Below are 19,961 nucleotides of genomic sequence, written 5' to 3'. Positions count from 1 at the left end.
GTATGTGACCCATCTGCATATGAATATATGCAAATGGTTTACGTTTATTTCTGTGAGATGAGGAGAAGCGTGCTGCTGAACCAAGTAGGCTAAAGGTAGAACCACACAGTTGGGTGATTCAAGTCAGGTAGGTGGCTCGGTCAAGAGCTCTTCATTTGCTGCACTAGCAGCAGAATGGCTCTTTTCATCAGGATGCGATCCTGCACTGCTGTATCCTAAAGCAGTGACCTTCACTGTTTTTCAAGTGGGGGCCACTTTGCCAAAAAGCCTTCAGTGTGTGAGCCATTTCCTACTGTGCTGACCTCCACAAAGTACTGCACTATTCTCAGTGCTGGGAGCCTCTCCTAAGAGCTCCAGGAGGAAAGCATTGGAAGGGGCTCTGCTTCCCAGCATTCCGTGCATGCCTTCCAAGATGGTACAGGGGCTCCAGAGGACTATGTTTCCCTTTAAAGGAGCTCTCCCACCCCATGCTTGGCCAGGTTCAGCACTGCATAGTGAGAACGGTTGTCTCCGCATGGTGCCAGGGCGGACTGTGCAGAATATTCAGCTTTGGCTGAAGCTTCACAAAGGCCCCCAAAACATTTAGTCATGGAGCCTCACTTAGGGTTGATGTGGGCTGATGTGATAAGAACCTAAGAACAGCCCTGCTGGATCAGGCCCAAGGCCCATCCAGTCCAGCACCCTGTTTCACACAGTGGTCCACCAGATCCCTCTGAGAAGCCCAGCTCTCTCTTGCTGTTGCTCCCTTGCAACTGGTATTTAGATGCATCTTGCCTCTGAAGCTGGATGTGGCCTATAGCCACCAGACTAGTAGCCATTGATAGACTGATCCTTCATGAATTTGTCTAAGCCCAGGCCTTACAATGAAGGTCACTGCCCTAATGCACTGATGTCAAAATCAATACAACTTTGAGAGAAATGACAGTGAAGAAGAAGGCCAAAGATTTATATTGGGCATATGATTGATGGCCATTTGGAGGGTGTAGGGGAGAGGAAGAAACAACCACCATTCCCAATTCTGTGTATCTGCATTCATCTTGCATCCAGATAGGCCTGATGAAGTTTGGTCCATCCAGGGGGAGGGAAATCCCTTGTATTTACCAAGATTAAAGAGCCCCTGCTAACTGGGTAAAGAGGCACCTTTTACCGTGGTGATTCTCTTTATTTAGCAGGGGGAGAGTAACTGGCCCTATCCACCCCCAGCACAGTACTTCCAGTGACTGTTGCTGGTGTCTATCTTATGTTTCGTTTTAGAATGTGAGCCCTTTGGGGACAGGGAGCCATCTTATTTATTTGTTATTTCTCTGTGTTAACCGCCCAGAGCCATTTTTGGAAGGGCGGTATAGAAATTGAAATAATAATAATAATAGGCGCCCTGGGTGCAGTTCCAAAAGACCTTGAAGAGCACCTCAACACCATAGGGGCCACAGAAATCACCATCAGCCAGTTACAAAAAGCAGCTTTACTGGGAACAGCCTATATTCTGCAACGATATCTATTAACAATTGACAATAAAATTCTGGCATCCCAGGTCCTTGGGAAGGACCCGATGTCTAGATAAAACAAACCAGTCAATAACACCTGTCTGACTGTGTAAACAAGAAATAATAATAATAATAATTAATTAATTACAAACAAATTGTCTTGTCCTGTCTGAGAAATTGCTGTTCGTTTGCTTAGATGGAATTCAAACTCTCCACAGCAGATTTTTAATTCAGTATTTAAATTAGTACACACCTTCCTGGAGACTGAAAGCAGGGTAAATGTGTTTGGGACACTGTGCCCCAGCATAGTTTCAAGCCTTCTTGAAAAGAGCAATAGAAAATCACATGATACCTTATTTAAAGCATTGACTTGCTTCCCGTTACCTTTTGACCTTCAGATATCCTCTGCCTGAACCCTACAGAAATGAGATATTCCTGGCACTACTCCAGGGCATGCATGCTGTCCTACAATAGATGTGCCAAATGTGACACATCCTAAATCTGATCCTGGAAATAACTTTGTGTGTGTGTGTGTGTGTGTGTGTGTGTGTGTGTGTGTTTAAAATTTCATTTTAAGAAGTTAGTTTTACTTTTTAGAAGTGGTGATTCACAAGTTGATGAGGATATTCCCTAGATCTCCATGTATTTGGTCACACTTTCAAGAAAGGACCTTTGGTGTGCAGCCTTTTGATACAGCTCTTTCGCTCTAAAAATCTGTCTTCCCTCTGCTTTCCCCTAGTAAATTACTCCTGTTTTTCTTTCATCTTCATTTGTGTCCGAGTATTTGTTGTAGATTTCTTCTAGGAATCTTTGGACTGCTTTTCATATCCTCTCTCATTATACTATTCAGGATATATCTCTTTTTACTATATGTCTCTTACATCTTAGCCACATGATTGCCAGCACTGTTCCCTCTAAGAGGGATTTCCAGATGTTGTTCACTACTACTCCCAGCATCTCCAACTGCAATGGCCTTTGGGTGGGGATTATGGGAGCTGTAGTCAACAACACCTGGGAATCCCTGTTAGAGCGAACACTGATTGCCAGAACTGTAACAGCAGTCCTAGCTCTTTCCCAGTAATCCTTGAGCTGCTAGGATAATTGCTTAAATAATCTGTGCAGTTTTGGAGCTCAACACTGAGGAACAGAACAGTTTCTGTAGATTTCTGCTCCGCTCCCCCCCCCTTTTTTTTTGCAGTAAACATGTTGTATTCTTACCAGGCTGTGAGCCTACCATCCCCACTAAACAAGGCCTGGAGGGGATTGATGTTGAGTAGGAGTAATCTGGTAACGGAATACAAAACTCATGTTCTGCAGTACCCAAGAGAGTTCTCAGGGAAGTAAATGTTCCAGCAGGGTCCAGAATTCGAACTAGCTGTTACTGCTTTGAGCCGGAACTGTTGGCTGCCAGAGCCTTGCCTGACTGAGATTGCAGAGATGCATCTCATTCTCTTACTTGAAGACATTCATTGTAATGTTGTTAAACTGCCTCAGATTGTACCATCTATCCCTATAGTGAGAGCCCTTAAAAAGAGCAAAAGGTTTTTTAGAGTAGGCAGGCCAATCCTACTTCTCACCCAGAAGATCTGAGCTGCTTCTCAAGCTGCCACTTAATTGTCTTAATTATCTTCCCTCTTTGGGGAGTTTCCGCTTATAGTCTAGTTTCCCCAGGTTCTGATCCTGTGAGACTACTAGGTAGATGAACCTTGGCTTGTGCTCATTATTGGAAGATTCACTTTCACAAGGGCTTGGTCACAAAAAGGCTGTTGAACATAAGATGCTAATGACGTAAAACAAGTTTAGTAATCAAGTTATCATTTCTATCTATATTTGTGGATTTGATTTTAAAAGGTGGTACATTTTTTGCTAGTTTTTAGTGCAGTCTGCTTCTCGACCATTGTTATGTTTTCAGAATCATTTGACTAAGGCTTTGTTTTGTTTTTGTGTTGCTGTGAGTAAATCTTGGAGAGAACTACTAGGAGTGTAAATGAAAATCTGAGACTGGCAGGGCTTCTGGTGGGGTGTGTGTGTGTGTGTAGTATAGTATTTGGAAATAGAACTGATGCCCTTCATATGCAGGATTTTATTTTTTATTTTTTTAAGGAAATCCTTGCAAAAGTTGACAGTTTTAAAAATAATTCTTTTGTTGGCTTTATTATTTTTTGTTTTGTTTTGTTTTGTGGCTGCACAATTGTTCCAGCAAAGTTCAAAGGCAGACAGTGTTTTCCAATAATTGTGCTCTTTACAATAGCTACAGAACAGTTTCTTCTGCAAAATTCTTGCTTGTTTCAGTTTGGATGGTTTATGGAGGAAACAAATTGATTGTATTTTCTTATGTAATGAATAATGTTGATGAGAAGTGCCACTAGCATCCCTCTTCTTGTCTTTTAAAAGTTCCTGTATCTTCCAGGAAACCCCTAAAAAATAAAATAAAAATGGAGTGGGGGAGCATGGAAAGTGTATCCCACTATTACAGGTCTCTCTCTCCTCCCTCCTGCCGCCCCACTGGAAAGGTTGTTTACATATTGCTGACTACCAGATTGTTAGTATCAGAGGTAACTGGTGTGGTGAGGTATAAAGCTGTGCTAAAACTATGTAATATTGCTCTGTTGGTAAGTCAGGCTTCTTACTACTTGTTTGCACATACAATAATAGAAAATGATTTTTTTAAAAAAAATTAAGGATATGTTTTTCTCCTTACTACAAGTTCAGTACATCCTAAATGAATATATGGCCAAGGTCGAAGGTGGCATTCCATGAACACACGAATGCTTTTCAGGCCGTTGTTGTATTTCCTCAAGTGGCATTCCTGAGGCTGGGGAAGTTTGCTCAGGGACCCTCCTGGGCAGCATTTGATTCAGCACATTGAGCTGCAACTGACAGGGAAATTGGCAGTCCCTCCATGTGCCTGTAGAAGCATTGTGGTGTGTGCCTAGTGCTCTTTGGATCCCAACCAGGATTTCTTTTTTTTTCTTTTTTAAAAGAATTGATTTGCTTTTAAGTTCTAGAGCTTGTGAAAAGTGTATTTCCACCTTGACTTCAAACCCAGGGACATTTATGCTTTGTGTGTGGCCTATCCTGAACCTCTGGGGGAGAAACTTTATATGGAAACTAAAATATTTTTGGAAAATCATGTACACCATTTGCACAAGGTAACTATCCTGTACAAAACGTAAGTATTGTCACTGTGTATGAGAGAAGACTCCTGTATGTGGTTTCCAGAAGGAGATTTCATAATACAGTACAAACTTCCACTGTTTATAAAATATTTGTTCAGGAGTCCACAAATATTAGTCAGGTATGAATTTGTCCATCAGTTTCCTCTTCTCCACTTCACGCATGCACCAACTATCCCCCTCCCTGAAACATACTCCCAGCATGTTATCCACACCAGACATTCCTCCAAACACACATTACACCATCTGCCTCTCAGTTGGTCTTCCGACACACATTGCCAGGGCTCTACAGCTGTGAAATATAAAGGAAAGATTGTGCCGTCAAGTCAGCATGTGCTTTTCTTGGTAGAATATAGGAGTGGTTTACCATTGCCTTCCTCCCGCGTGGTATGAGTTGATGGCTTTGCCATTGTCACTGAAGTGAGCATCCACCTCCAGCACCTTCCTGTATCGCTGCTGCACAATATAGGTGACTACAAATATAACCCCGCCATGAATTTTGAAAACTGGTGGCAGTTACAGCAAGCTGAAAAAGCTGTGTAATAATTCAACCTTTATTTCAGTTCATGAACTCATAAAATCCTTGCTTTTTACTTCTAATCGGTGACGTCATGGTTTTGGACTACTTTTTAATTTTTAATTTTTAAGGCTGATCTTTCAGAATAGTTTTTTAATTATATTAAAAGCTCAAATACTCTACATTTTCATTTTCTAGTGCAAAGTCCAAGATGTGGAAAGTTTGTATTTTGACTAGCAAGGTGCTTATTTTAATTCCCTGTCCAAGAATTTTTCTTACAAATGTGAAAAATGGCATTCACGTTTCACACAAAATAAGAGTCCTGTGGCCCCTTTAAAGGCTGACATTCCCCCCCTCACGCCCCGTTTGTATTTTCATAGGTTGTACTCTGTTTTGTTGGGGCAGTTTTTCCAAGCTAGAACCCTGAAACTCTCTGTCTACAAGGTTTGGAAAAGCTTGGTCTTTATTTTTTAATTCAAGTTTCATGATAAAACCAGATTTTTGACAGGTAATATTGGACATTCAGAATGTTCCAGAAAGTTCTGTTACAATTTTGAGTAAAAATACCAAAAGGAGGAAAGAAATCTGTTGTATTCCAGTTATAACAACACTTATATCTGAAGTACAAACTTGACTTACAAGCTTTAATTTGTAAGTTTAAATATTATTGTGAGTTTGCTTTCCTGTGCACACTTACCTGAAAGTAAGTGCCACTGAAACAAATGGGACTTAGTAGAATGCACTGAAAATTTGCTTAACAAAGGCTCTCTTCTGTCAGCTGTAATGCAAGCTTTGCATTTCTAACAAGCTAAATGATCACGCAAAGAACAATTTCTAAGTGCTTTTTCTGTTTTTCCTAAAGGCTCATTCTGACCTGAAAGCAAAATCTGAAAGAAAAGCCAGCTCTGCCCTATATGGTGGTTTTTGTGTGTGTGTGTTTTGATCACTCGCTTCCTGTCTCCCTCTGTCCCTCCCTCTCCTCTGACCTGCAGGCTTTTCCAATCACAGGGCCTACCTTCTTTCTCTCTCTTGTTTTTAACTTTGAATCCCTACTAGCTCTGATTAGCAAAGATAAAGTAGTTGGCCCCCATACCCCAAAAAACTCCTTCAGAGTGATTTGGCTGGATTTCTAGATCCAAGCAAATAATAAACTTGCGTACCTATTCCTATTCATTCTAGTAGTAGTAGTAGTTATTGTCACTTTTGTTTTTGTTTGGCCTATGGCTGCAATAAAAGAACTACTACTACTATTCATTCTATTTGCCAGAGTTGGGAGGAGCAGTTGCTAGAGACTGAGGAGTGATTTTGTGAAAGCCTGGATGCAGTCAAAATTTTAGTGGTAAAATGTTTGTGAATTACAACATGAGAGCACTAAGTAAATATGTGTGAGGTATCAAATACTTGAAACCGTTTTGAAAGGTAGATTTATTATGGAATAAACCATCCATCATGTCTAACATACAATTATAATGTGAATAATGGAATTAATTTCTCCCCCATGCTTTCCCCCTTCTCCATAGAGAGTCCTGGACTCTGAAGAACAAGTACTGGTAATGTATCACAGATACTGGGATGAATACAGTAAAGGGGCAGACTATATGGACTGTTTATACAGGTAAATGTTGGAGAAAGAATCCTTACATAATAGATGCAAAAGATTTCTTATGGGAGAAGGCCAAAACTGTTTAGAAATTGAAACAAATTAGTATTAGTTTTCAAAAGATATTTGGGATGAGATTATGGAATATGACACACATGTCAACTTTACTGCTGTCAGCATTATTTTAGAGAGATCCTTTGTATGGTATTCACTCCGTAAAATTGCATAATGGACAACTTAGTCTCGCAGCAACATCTTGGGATTCTGGTTTGTTGAATGCTTCTTAAACTGGCATTAAGTGATCTCTTTTAAATCATTCAGTTAATGTAGTAGTGTAAATTAGACTAACATTGCTTCTTGAAAGATGCACAAGAATAGACTTGAAGCATTTCAAAAAGCAAGTTTACCACCCCAATTCTAAATGTTCTTAGTGACAAGTAAGCCCTGATTTCGTAGTTCAGTTGGGGCAGCTGTGCAATACCTTAATGAAAGAGCAACAATGGCCCCTTCATCACATAGCTTCCAGAGTCCCAGGCCCTTCATGTGAGCACTCAATTGCAGAGAGACCCAAGTCACTTGATTTCTCTCTACACACACACACACACACACACACACACACCCCAGGCTTCCAATTGATTGGATGCTCATGTCAAAGGCATTCTTCATGCTGTTTCTGTAGTGGAGGGGGTTGCGGTGTTTTTCACCATGCCTTGCTACCCTGCCCGAATGTATTATATGATCTGGGGCTATGTTGCATTGAAATCAGTGGCATTTACTTTTGCATAAATGTGTTAGTATTGGGCCATATTTTTGGTTATTGTGAAACATAACTAAGATGTGGTACAAACTATGCCATCTGTTTCTGATTATTTGGGTGTATTGTGTGAAAAATGACTGGTAAGACTCCTCCTTATAAGACTTAAAATTGGTATCAGATGATCCCAGTTCAAAGGAATTGAAAAATCCAGAACCGCCAAAAAGAAGTTTAAACTAGATCTTGGTTCTTTGAGCTTTTCTTCACAATATGAACTCCCAAGTTATCAAGTTCAAGTTCTTTAATGTTACAGCCACAAGCCAAAACAGAAGAGAAAGTTACAGTTATATAATTGATTATATAATTGAATGTATGTAATTAAAACAGGCTGCAATTAGAATTAGTTAAAATTTTTTAACAAAATTTAAAACATAATGACGATAAAAATTTAAAACAATAAAGTATCCTTGTTAACCATCTGGTGACGTATATTTATGGCAGCAGCACAGAATTTAGCCACATTAGAAGTAATTAAACTCTCTGAGTCCGAAAGCAACAAGGAACAATAAAATTGCTCCTGTCGACCAGGAAATTTACATAGCAAAGCAAAATTTACATAGCAAATGAGAGATTCACGAATATCCTTGTAAAACAGGCAGAATAATAGAACGTGTTCAGTTCAATTAAAAAAAACAAAAAAACCCTCCCAAGTTATCTTTGCTGCTACCTGAATTCTTTCTTGTGTGTTAATATTCTTTTAAAAGCATAGTTTCCAAACTTGGATACAGCTCTCTAGCCACAGTCTAATTTGCGTTGTGCAGAACAGTAACATGGCCTTACATCTACAGGTGAAACTCGGAAAATTAGAATATCGTGCAAAAGTCCCATTAATTTCAGTAATGCAAATTAAAAGGTGAAACTGATATATGAGACAGACGCATTACATGCAAAGCAAGATAAGTCAAGCCTTAATTTGTTATAATTGTGATGATCATGGCGTACAGCTCATGAAAACCCCAAATCCACAATCTCAGAAAATTAGAATATTACATGGAACTAATAAGACAAGGATTGAAGAATAGAACAATATCGGACCTCTGAAAAGTATACAGTGTACTGTGCTTGATTGGCCAGCAAACTCACCTGACCTGACCCCATAGAGAATCTATGGGGCATTGCCAAGAGAAGGATGAGAGACATGAGACCAAACAATGCAGAATTGCTGAAGGCCGCTAATGAAGCATCCTGGTCTTCCATAATACCTCATCAGTGCCACAGGCTGATAGCATCCATGCCACGCCGCATTGAGGCAGTAATTGCTGCAAAAGGGGCCCAAACCAAGTACTGAATACATATGCATGCTTATACTTTTCAGAGGTCCGATATTGTTCTATTCTTCAATCCTTGTCTTCTTGGTTCCATGTAATATTCTAATTTTCTGGGATTGTGGATTTGGGGTTTTCATGAGCTGTACGCCATGATCATCACAATTATAACAAATTAAGGCTTGACTTATCTCGCTTTGCATGTAATGCGTCTGTCTCATATATCAGTTTCACCTTTTAATTTGCATTACTGAAATTAATGGACTTTTGCACGATATTCTAATTTTCCGAGTTTCACCTGTATTTCCTGTGTCCCATGTTCATATTTGTATGTTTACAACTTCCACATTCTGCTAAAAGTATTTTTAATGTCTTTCTCTCCCCAAAGCTAAAGTGTTTTTCTTAATGCTACCATAGATCTGCTTCAGATTTCACTTCTGCTTCTGAACAAAAATGTTGTTTCCCCCCCATAGATACCTCAATACGCAGTTTATTAAAAAGAACAAATTGACTGAAGCTGATCTTCAGTATGGTTATGGAGGGGTGGATATGAGTGAGCCACTGATGGAGATTGGAGAGGTAGGTATTCTTCAAAAGTAGTTTCAAGAGGTCAGTGTGAGGGGTATATAAAATATATGTGTATCCTCCCAATTAAGGCAGTTTCTCCTTCTAAAATAGCATAGCCTGCTTTTACTTATTTGGAGTTTTAGTTGGTACAATATAACAAATATCTTCTGCAGTCGTCCCCCCCCCCCCCGCCACCGCCATGCTTTTAATGGCTTTTAGCAGTCTGTTGGGCCATCTTTGCTTACTGCCCCAGGCTCATTGAAGTGAATTGAGATTGGCAGAAAGAGCCATCATAGACGCTCCAATAATGGAAGAAGTCCTAATTTTAATGGTGGTTGAAATGCCCAGCACAAAATTGTTTACAGCAGCCTCTTGAATTCGAAAAAGGTGAGGCATTGCTTTCTGAATCTAGTATGCATGGAAGCAAGCCTTGAGGAAGCTAGCCTTGGGGGGTCACACATTTTTAAGCCCATTGTCCCCACCTGCTTTCCCCAGGTTGAACATAAGGTCAGACCTCTTGGACTGAAGTACCATACCATACTCCTTTCTACTGGGAGCACTCTGAACCTATTAGCTATCACTACCATCCTATATTTTCGGCCTACCATCCATCCTATATTTTCTGCTCTTCAAATGGAATACATGATCCTCAACTGAGGACATTAAAACTGCTGCCACTACTTACTACTACACATATGTAGGTACCACTTTTTAACCATTCTCAGAGTGTTTACATAGAAACATAAATTTACATAGAAAAATAAGATGGTTCCCTGTCTCCAAAGGGCTCACAGTCTCAAAAGAAGCATAAGGTAGACGCCAGCAACAGCCACTGGAGGGATGCTGTGCTGGGATTGGGTAGAGCCAGTTGCTCTCCCTGAGAATTGCCACTTTAAAAGGCACCTCTTTGCTCAGTTGACAGTGTGAGGAGCTGCCTCTTCACATGCTGCGTTTTTGCATATGTCTGTAAAGAGGCAATGTGTGCAAGTGACAAAAGACTGAGATACAGAAGTCAGAGAGCCACAATTTGCTGAGGCTGTTTGGGGCTGCATGTACACAAGAGACAAGCTAGCATGTATTGGTTCCTGTGAGTAGGGTTCACAGCGCCAACTTCACAGGGTTCATGTATTGCCCTTAGTAGGGTTCACAGCGCCAACTTCACATTTTTTTCCACAACATGAATGAAATAAATACATGCTTGAACTAGAGGCTCTTGTCACAGAGCTAGTATTAACCGTTGCTTCCCCTTGAATGGCAACACAGTAACAAACCCAGCTTTTTGTTTGTTTCATCTTAAAGCTTCAACTTTTCCTTTCTTTACTAGTGCTGGGAAACATCTTTCTATACCAATGTTGGAAAACCTTTTTTTTTTAAATCAGGCTGTATTTAGGTGGCTAGGGCTAATCTGTTGAGGTGCTGGAGTTTATTTCCATATTTGAAATACTATTTTGAATTCTTATTTGCTGTGTTTTAATCTGTTACATTCATGTAATAGGTTATTTTATGTACTGCACCACCTAGAGCCTTCAGTACTGAACAAGTTTATAATTGAAATAAATTAACAATCTGTTCCTGTTGTGCATTTGTCACTACAGCTAGCACTTGATATGTGGAGAAGATTAATGATCGAGCCCTTACAGGCCGTCCTTATTCGAATGCTGCTCCGTGAAATCAAAAAGTGAGTGTGCTCTTCCACTTCTGTGAGGGGGTATTATGTGCCTGCATATATGTGCATGTTTATTGGACCAGTCCGAGAGCTGCATTTGGTGTTTAATTAAGCCGAAATTGTGTGTGAGGCTGTTTGTTCACTGTAGTTGATATAAGTGCAACTGTTTAAAAAATGGCTCCGTTGGCAGTGTGCCTGAGCAAAGCAGCATCTCTTGAGATGTGAAATTGACTCTACAAGCAGGAAGTGTGCTCCGTCAAGTAGCAGATGGTTTGGGAGTGCCAGCCTCTGTGTTCACTTGCGCTACTTGCTGCAGAACCTGAAGCTTGATCGATTAGCGCTTGGTACACTGGCCAAGAAAACGTGAATTCTTCCATTGCTGAGTGGATGCCATGCTTCTAAGTTATTTTGAATTAGGGATGTTCATGAGCTGTTCGTGCAGCTGCCGGCGGGGCAGGGATCTGTTCCCTTAAAAAGCAGGTAAGGAGCTCCTCACCTGCTCATCCCCGCCCTGCTGCTTTTCTGGCAGCAGTGCCCGCTCTTCCAGAGTGCATGCCGATCACGCATGGAGGCAGCAGGAAACAGCGCCATGGCCAGCCTTTTGGAGAGTGTGCGGTGGCGCCGGAAAAGTGGCGAGGCGGGGACAAGCAGGTAAGGAGCTCCTTACCTGCGTTTTAAGGGAACCACTTCCCGCCACACTAAGCCGAAGCCAGTTTGGCGCTTCCCAGAGGAGGTGCCAAACCAGCTTGTGCACGTCACCATTTTGAATTAGGTATTATGGAATGTTGTATAAATGTGTTTTTAAAAAAGGATGTTAGAGCTAGACTTCTTTCTGAAATTCTGAATGTATTGCAGAACTGAGCAGCAGTGCAAGCTTCAGCTCCTTGTGTCAGGCAGCCTTGTTCCAGGGTAAGGCTCTGATTGCCGGCAATTTAAAATCTTGCATATTCTATAGCTTCTTAGCAGACGTATAGAGAAGCCAGCCAAGTCTGGCCAACCGGATGCATTTGACAGTACAGTCATGTTTCTTCTGTAACCTCGCTTGGGTTTTATGCTGCCCTGAAGCTGCTGGCAGCTAGGGGTGTGCACGGGACCATTCCAGGCTGTTCAGTTCACGTTCGAAATGAACCGCCCAGTCTGCGTACCAGTTCTGACTAACTGGCTGGCAGTTTGGTTCATGCCCAGATCTAAGGTCGAACCAGTTCATCCCCAGTTCTAGTGCTTGCAAAGGGGAATCCAGTAAGGATTCCCCTTTACAAGCATTGGGGAACCCTACAGGGCTGGAAAAGGGGTGGGTGGGAAAGAACTTTATGTGCCACAGTGGTGGCGTGGCTCCTCAGGGGGTGGCAGTGGAGACTTGCCTAGGCTCCACCAGCACTTGACGCATGTGCAGTGGTCACTTTAATAGCCACCATGCTTGTGTGTAGGCCTGAATCGGCCCCCGTCAGCCCAAGCTGATAAGGGAGAGCACCAGCTCCCTCCGAGGAGTTGCACCACAGCAGCAGCATGTAAGGTAACCTCCCACCCACCCTTTTCCCACCCCATAGGGTTCCCCCAATGTTTGTGGAGAGGAATCCTTACCAGATTCCCCTTTGCAAGCACTAGAACCAGTCTAACCAGTTCGATCCAGGCCTGGCCCATCTCAAGATCAGACCGGCCCCGCTTTTTGGAGGGCTAGTGTGGTTTGAGCTTGAACCGGTTTGCACACCCCATTGTCAGGGGGCGCAGAATTATTGCCTTGTGGCACCCCAAGTAGAGTTGCAAAGAGCAGCCCCAATCCAACACCTAATTAAGTGTGCCTTATTGATTTTTCTGGGGCTTGGGCATCTTAACAATGCCCTTCGGTTAGTTTCATCCTGATTTACAAAATAAATGTAGTGACAAAACTGGTAGATTTGAGACAAGTATAGTTGACCAAAGTATCATGATTGAAAGTATTTTAAATGCTCATTTATTGAAGTAGCTCCTCTCATATTGGAGCACATCTTGTAGGAATGAACTCTCTTTCACAGTTTGAAAAATAATTAGGAACATAGGAAGCTTCCTTCTACTGAGTCAGGCCATTGATCCATCTAGCTCAGTATTGTCTACACAGACTGGCAGCGGCTTCTCCAAGGTTGCAGGCAGGAGTCTCTCCCAGCCCTTTCTGGAGATGCCAGGGAGGGAACTTGGAACCTTGTGCATGCAAGCATGCAGATGATGATGATGATTATTATTATTATTACATTTATATCCCGTTCTTCTTCCAAGGAGCCCAGAGCAATGTACTACATACTTGAGTTTCTCTTTCACAACAAGCCTGTGATGTAGGTTAGGCTGAGAGAGAAGTAACTGGCCCAGAGTCACCCAGCTAGTTTCATGGCTGAATGGGGATTTGAACTCGGGTCTCCCCGGTCCTAGTCCAGCACTCTAACCACTACACCATGCTGGCTCTTCCCAGATCGGTCCCATCCCCTAAGGGGAATATTATTATTACTATTATTATTTATTTGATTTTTATACCTTATAAATAAGATATAAAGGTATATAAATCAAATAAATAATAATAGTAATAAATCTGGATTGTGATCCATTGTATCCATAAGAACTGGGTTTCTGCGCCTGCGCAGGGACCTCCCGGGCTGACTAGCTAGCTCCTCTTTGCGCCCCGCCCGTCTGCACGTGCCTTGCAGCTTCCGTTAGAATCGACGGTTGGGGCGCCTCTCCTTCAGTTTTCTCTTGACCGCCAAAGCGCTTACACCTCTTGGCTGTTGCTCCTCAATTATTATCAAAAATTTTGACTTCGGACTGTTTGACTATTCTCTACTGAGCGGATTAATTGGTTTGACTTCAGAACGAACAACGGACTTGATTTGGGACTCTGATTCTAACTTCGAAGTTTGTACAGGACGGTTTTGACTCGGAACGGCGAACGGACTTGATTACGGACTCTGCTTTGTTTGTTCCTAAGATTGTTTACTGAATTTGACTCGGAACGGCATTTGGACAATGGAAGCTAAGAAGACATTCAAACGGTGTGAAAAGTGTCGAGCAAAGTTGCCTTCGACTGATTATCACGACGCCTGTTTGATGTGCCTAGGAGAGAATCATAACACGGCGGCATGTAAGATATGCTGCTCGTTTTCAAAACAAACTAGACAAAATAGAGCTCTCAGGCTTCGAGCTGCGTTATACGAGGAGGCACTTCGGCCGCCAACTCCTCGTCCGTCGGCGTCGATGAGTTCCGGTTCAACATCGGGAGCTTCGATGTCGAAGGAGTGCGGTGCGTCAAGCTCCCCGGGATTGGGTTCCAGTGGGTCTGCTGATAAGCAGTCTAAAACCACTGTTGACACTCTGTTTAAGAAACCAAAGGAGGTTTCCAAAAAACGGAAGCATAAGGATAGAGATCGTCATGCTTCTGAGAGGGAAGGTCGCCATCGTGAGGAGTCTCGACATCGAACTCCCTCACCGACGGCAGCACAGATTTACGACGTGGACTCGGCTGAGTCCCCTACAGCCTCGACGTCGACACCTCCGGCATCGACGGTCAGGATGGTTTCGGCTTCGACGTCGACGTTAGTCTCGACGTCGACACCAGTGCCGACATCGAGATTGGACCAAGGCAGTCTGGGACAGGCGTCGACATTGGAATCGACATCGACGCCGACGTCGATATCGGCGTCGAGGCATTTGCAAGTCTCGGCATCGGAGCCTCCCATAACTGCCCAGGCGGTGTATGCCATTCCTCCGTCGGCGTCCACGGTGCCGGAGCAGATATTGAATGTGAACACTGCTCCTTCGTCGGTGTTGACGGCTTCGACATTGAGGAGGATTCCTCATCTTTTGTCACCGGCATTGACGCCAGCACAGTCCCCCTCGACGCCGAGGACTCCGAGTCTGGCTACACACGGGGACGGACTTAGAGAACTGCTGGAGTCGAGTTCGAGTACACCCTCGGGTGCGACGTTTCGCGGCTTCCTGTCGACAGGCTTGGACGAGGGTCCTGGAGGTGGAGAGCTGGCTGATCTGCCTCATGTTGCCTCACTGACACCAGCAGTGGTCCAGGATCCAAGAACCGATGTCGGGTGCTCTACGATGCTGCAGCCAACTCATTCCTGCGGTTTCCGCCATGGGGTGCCGGATGATTATGCAGAGTTCTTGCGTTGGAAAGCGGCACAGGTAGAAGTGCAACCAGTGCAAGGGCTGCGGAATTTTGTGCAGGCTGGACAACTTGCTCAGCCGCTGCTGCAGTCAGAGCATGCAGACCATCAGGGGCCGTCTGTGAACTTGCCTATACAAACACCATTGGTGCAAGTTCAAACCTACCTTCCAGAGAATTCACAATTACCTGTGGTCCAGACGAGGATGCCAGAAAAACCTGCTGGGAAAAGAAAGAGGAAAGCAACACCTCCTCCTTCTGAACCATCATCTTCACCCTCTGATGACAGTGAGGACGATGAGTCGGGACCAGCCTCTGACAGAGATGATATCAGTCGTAGGTCTGACCCCCCTTCGGATGTGCCACCAAAGCTATCCACCTCGCCAACTGAGGAATTGAAAGCTTACCATATCCTCATAAGGGACATCGCTGAAGCCCTGGGCATGGACGTAAGCTCTCCGGATGCGGACGTTGCTGACCCGGTCTATAATATGATGAAGCGGTCTAAGACTTCGCATCCTGTTGCCCTCACCATGATTCCTGGGATAGACAAGGCTGCGAAGGTGGCATGGGACTCAGTGGGGGTCGGGGCTCCAACTTCCAAGCGCATTGAAAATTTGTATAGGGTTACTGAAGGAGAGAACTCTTACCTGTTACGGCATCCTATACCGAACTCCTTGGTTGTCAGTTGCGCTTCATCCACCAAGAGTGGACACCGTCATTCCACGCCTGCTGACAAAGAGGGGAGGAAAATGGACGTTATGGGTCGAAAGATCTATAGCACCTCCAGTTTAGCAATTCGTATTGCTAATTATGCGGCGTGTATGGCACGCTATAACCATTTACTTTGGGATGCGCTCTTACAGGATTCATCCTCTTTGTCTCCGGAGGACTTCCAATGGAGATTTAATGATGTGTACGAAAGAACAACGGCAATAACGCGCCAACAACTGAGCGCATTCAAACACTTGTCGGAGACGGAATCGAGAGCAATGGTGACGGCAGTGAGCTTGCGCAGGCATGCGTGGCTTCGCTCAGCAACCCTGCAGACAGACATGAAGGAGAAAGTCGAGTCCTTGCCATTTGACAGCAAAGGTTTATTCCATGAGGACACGGACACGTCAATGGAGACGTTGAAAAAATCTAAATTCACTGCCCGCACCTTTATGGTGCCTTCGAGCGGTTCCAGCTCAACTGCAAGGAGCCGCACTTATTATCAGAGAAAGAGTGATCGGTATCGGGACCGCAAAGAATACCAAAAACAATTCAGACCTTACCAACGCGGTAAGGGCTTTAACCAGAAACAAAAAGGAAAAACAGCTCGTCAAGGCGACAAGGACGCTTCCAGCAAGAGCTTTTGACGGGACTGTTCGTCCACTGCATCAGTTTTGCAGCAGCCAATTAAGTCCAACGCTACAATCCAGGACCCACTACATCGGCCCTGTAGTTGCCAGGATCGACATCAAACTGGCAAGCCGTGCGCCAGCATGGCACAACATAACATCCGACCGGTGGGTACTGAGAATAGTGCAGACTGGATATGCGTTGGAGTTCGAGACAAGGCCTCCCTTCTCTGGACTGGTCTATACGCCGGCCACGGAGGTGTTGCGGGAGGAGGTCAAGGTGCTGCTGGAGAAACAGGCGATCACGCGGGTGCAATGGGCGAACAGACTGACCGGCTACTATTCCCGGTATTTTCAGATACCAAAGAGAGACGGTGGAATAAGAGCCATAATGGACCTGAGGGGGCTCAACCTCTTCATTCAGACCAGGAAATTCAGAATGGTGACGCTGCAGGGAATTCTGCCTCTGCTGGTGAACGAACAGTGGGCAGTTACTCTGGATCTCAAGGACGCTTATTTTCATATCGGGATACAGGAGAGTCACCGCAAGTTTCTCCGGTTTACAGTAGGGGCACAGATCTATCAATATGTGGTGCTTCCATTTGGACTTTCTACTGCGCCCAGAGTGTTCACAAAGGTGATGGCGGTGGTTGTAGCCCACCTGCGAACTCAGGGCTTGAGGCTGTATCCGTATTTAGACGATTGGCTCGTGGTGAGCCACGACAGGAGTTTACTGACCCGCCAAGTGCAGATGCTGCTAGCCTTGTTGGAGTGCCTCGGCATCAATGTGAATTGGAAGAAGTCGAGACTCGAACCCATGACTCGAGTGAACTTCATCGGAGCGGTGCTGGACTTGAAATTGGCCAGGGCGTTCTTACCTGCGGAAAGAGTTACCCAAATGCACGAACTCATACGTCACTTTCAGAGGACTCCACGGCAGCCAGCGGTTCGAATCCAGCGGATGTTGGGTTTGATGGCATCATGCACCACAACGGTGTCACACACGCGCCTCCGCATGCGCACATTGCAGCATTGGTTTCTCCACAACTTCCGACCCAATGTGGATGGCCAGAATATGCACTTGACATTACCACAACATGTCCTCGCCAGCCTGGGGTGGTGGCTAGACATGGACAATTTGGGCAAAGGAGTCGAGTTTGTGTCCAAGGAGCCCACCTCCCGGATAACGACAGATGCCTCGATGGCGGGCTGGGGTGCGCATTGCGCCAGCGTATGCGTGCAGGGAACATGGACCCAGTTGCAGAGACTTCAGCATATAAATTACTTGGAGCTATTGGCTGTGTTTCAGGGCCTAAGGGCATTCGAACCTATGATAAGGGGACGGTCAGTACAGCTGGAGTTGGACAACACGACGGCAATTGCCTACCTCAACCATCAAGGGGGGACAGTGTCACTGTCTCTTTGCCTACTTGCGAGAAAAATATGGGACTGGTGCATTCAACATGCAATTCACCCGGTGGCAATACATATAAAGGGTGTAGACAACTGCTTGGCCGACAGACTCAGCAGGGACATCAGTTTCAACCAAAGACACGAGTGGGAAATCAACCCGATGTATCTCGACAGGGTGTTCGAGATCTGGGGGGTCCCATCGATAGACTTATTTGCCACGGTTGCCAACAAAAAGTGTGCCAATTATTGTTCGCGTGCGGGCATAGGCCAGGGATCCCTGGGGAATGCTTTTCAACGGGCCTGGAAGACGGGGCTGTTATATCTTTTTCCCCCGCTGCCGTTAATGGGCCGTGTGGTTGCGCAGATATTGCAGGACCAAACGAAATGCATACTTCTGACCCCATGGTGGCCGCGCCAGCCGTGGTTTGCCACACTTCTGGGAATGTCTCATTCAGTGTTCCACAAGTTCCCCAGGGCTCCAAACCTGTTGCAAAGAGAACACGGAAAGGTGTTACACCCCGATGTGCACTCTCTCAAGCTGACCGCTTGGAGAATCAACTATTAAACAACATCTTACTAAACAGTAGGCGTGCGTCGACAAGACGCAGTTATGCCTGCAAGTGGAACCGCTTCAAGAGTTATATGAGGGGGAAGAGTGTCACGCCATTGCGTGCGACCCCTCGGGATGTGCTACGTTACCTGACATCGCTCAAACTGAGTGGATTGGTGAATGTCTCCATTAAGCTGCATTTGGCTGCAATCTCGTCAAAGCACAGGGGATGGGATGGGTCCACGGTTTTCTCCCACCCGGAATGTAAGCGTTTCCTGAAAGGTGTTAATAACCTTTACCCTCCTGTGCGCAGCCCAATGGAGCAGTGGAGTCTGTCTTTAGTACTCTCCGCCCTAACGGAGGCACCCTTTGAGCCACTGGCGACTATTCCGCTGAAGTTTCTGACTTTGAAGGTGGCATTCTTGGTGGCCATTACATCGGCTAAGAGAGTGAGCGAGATGACGGCCCTGCGGATGGATAGACCCTACACTCAATTCTATCCACACAAGGTTGTGATGCGTCTCGATCCGAGATTCCTGCCGAAGGTGGTAACAGATTCCACTTAAATCAAGACATAGTGCTGCCAACTTTTTTCAGTAGTCCGGAGACAGACTTAGAGGAGGCCCTCCACACGTTGGACGTGCGTAGATCGCTCCTATACTATTTGGAGAGAACTCATGACTTTAGGAAGAGTAAAAAGCTTTTTCTCTCCTTCCGGGGGCGTAGCAAGGGCCGTCCAATCTCTCGCCAGAGACTTGCTCACTGGCTAGTGGAACTGATTTTCCTCGCCTATAAAAGCCAGAAGATAACACCGCCAAAGACGGTTCGGGCTCACTCTACTAGGGCCTACGCAACGTCTGCGGCACATCTGTCAGGCATTAAAATGGCAGATGTCTGCCTGGCGGCGACATGGTCATCGCATCTACCATTCGTGAAGCATTATGCTTTGGATCTGCGGATGGCTAGGGAGGCGAATTTTGGAAGATCAGTGTTGAAACGTGTGTTGGCATAGCTGGGGGTCATCTGCACCCGCCTCCTTATGGGGTAGCTTGCTAAACACCCAGTTCTTATGGATACAATGGATCACAATCCAGATAAACAGGTTGCTTACCTGTAACTTATGATCTGGATGTGATCCGTTGTATTCATAAGTCCCTCCCAGCCGGCCCCGCTGCAGAATGCCTGGACTAGTGGATGCTGGTGTGCGGATCGTCATTTATATGGCGGTCTGCGAGAAATCTGAAGGAGAGGCGCCCCAACCGTCGATTCTAACGGAAGCTGCAAGGCACGTGCAGACGGGCGGGGCGCAAAGAGGAGCTAGCTAGTCAGCCCGGGAGGTCCCTGCGCAGGCGCAGAAACCCAGTTCTTATGAATACAACGGATCACATCCAGATCATAAGTTACAGGTAAGCAACCTGTTTTAATATT

At 44.8% G+C, this 19,961-nt stretch overlaps 1 protein-coding gene across 5 annotated transcripts in view; it reads left to right on the top strand.

Moving 5' to 3' along the window:
* CUL2 (cullin 2) overlaps positions 1–19,961 on the top strand; it is a 90,353-nt gene that overhangs the window by 32,224 nt on the left and 38,168 nt on the right. For 4 of the 5 annotated variants that reach the window (XM_053259647.1, XM_053259648.1, XM_053259646.1 and 1 more), the window contains 5 exons: positions 4,534–4,636; positions 6,698–6,792; positions 9,330–9,435; positions 11,019–11,101; positions 11,945–11,998. In XM_053259647.1, the coding sequence (XP_053115622.1) occupies positions 4,534–4,636; positions 6,698–6,792; positions 9,330–9,435; positions 11,019–11,101; positions 11,945–11,998 (441 nt within the window). The remainder of the gene's footprint in view (positions 1–4,533; positions 4,637–6,697; positions 6,793–9,329; positions 9,436–11,018; positions 11,102–11,944; positions 11,999–19,961) is intronic. The other variant, XM_053259650.1, reaches the window with a different exon arrangement.

The sequence above is a fragment of the Hemicordylus capensis genome, chromosome 6 (assembly GCF_027244095.1).
Source record: "Hemicordylus capensis ecotype Gifberg chromosome 6, rHemCap1.1.pri, whole genome shotgun sequence".
In the NCBI taxonomy this organism is placed as follows: domain Eukaryota; kingdom Metazoa; phylum Chordata; class Lepidosauria; order Squamata; family Cordylidae; genus Hemicordylus; species Hemicordylus capensis.
This window is presented reverse-complemented; position numbering and strand designations above follow the sequence as displayed.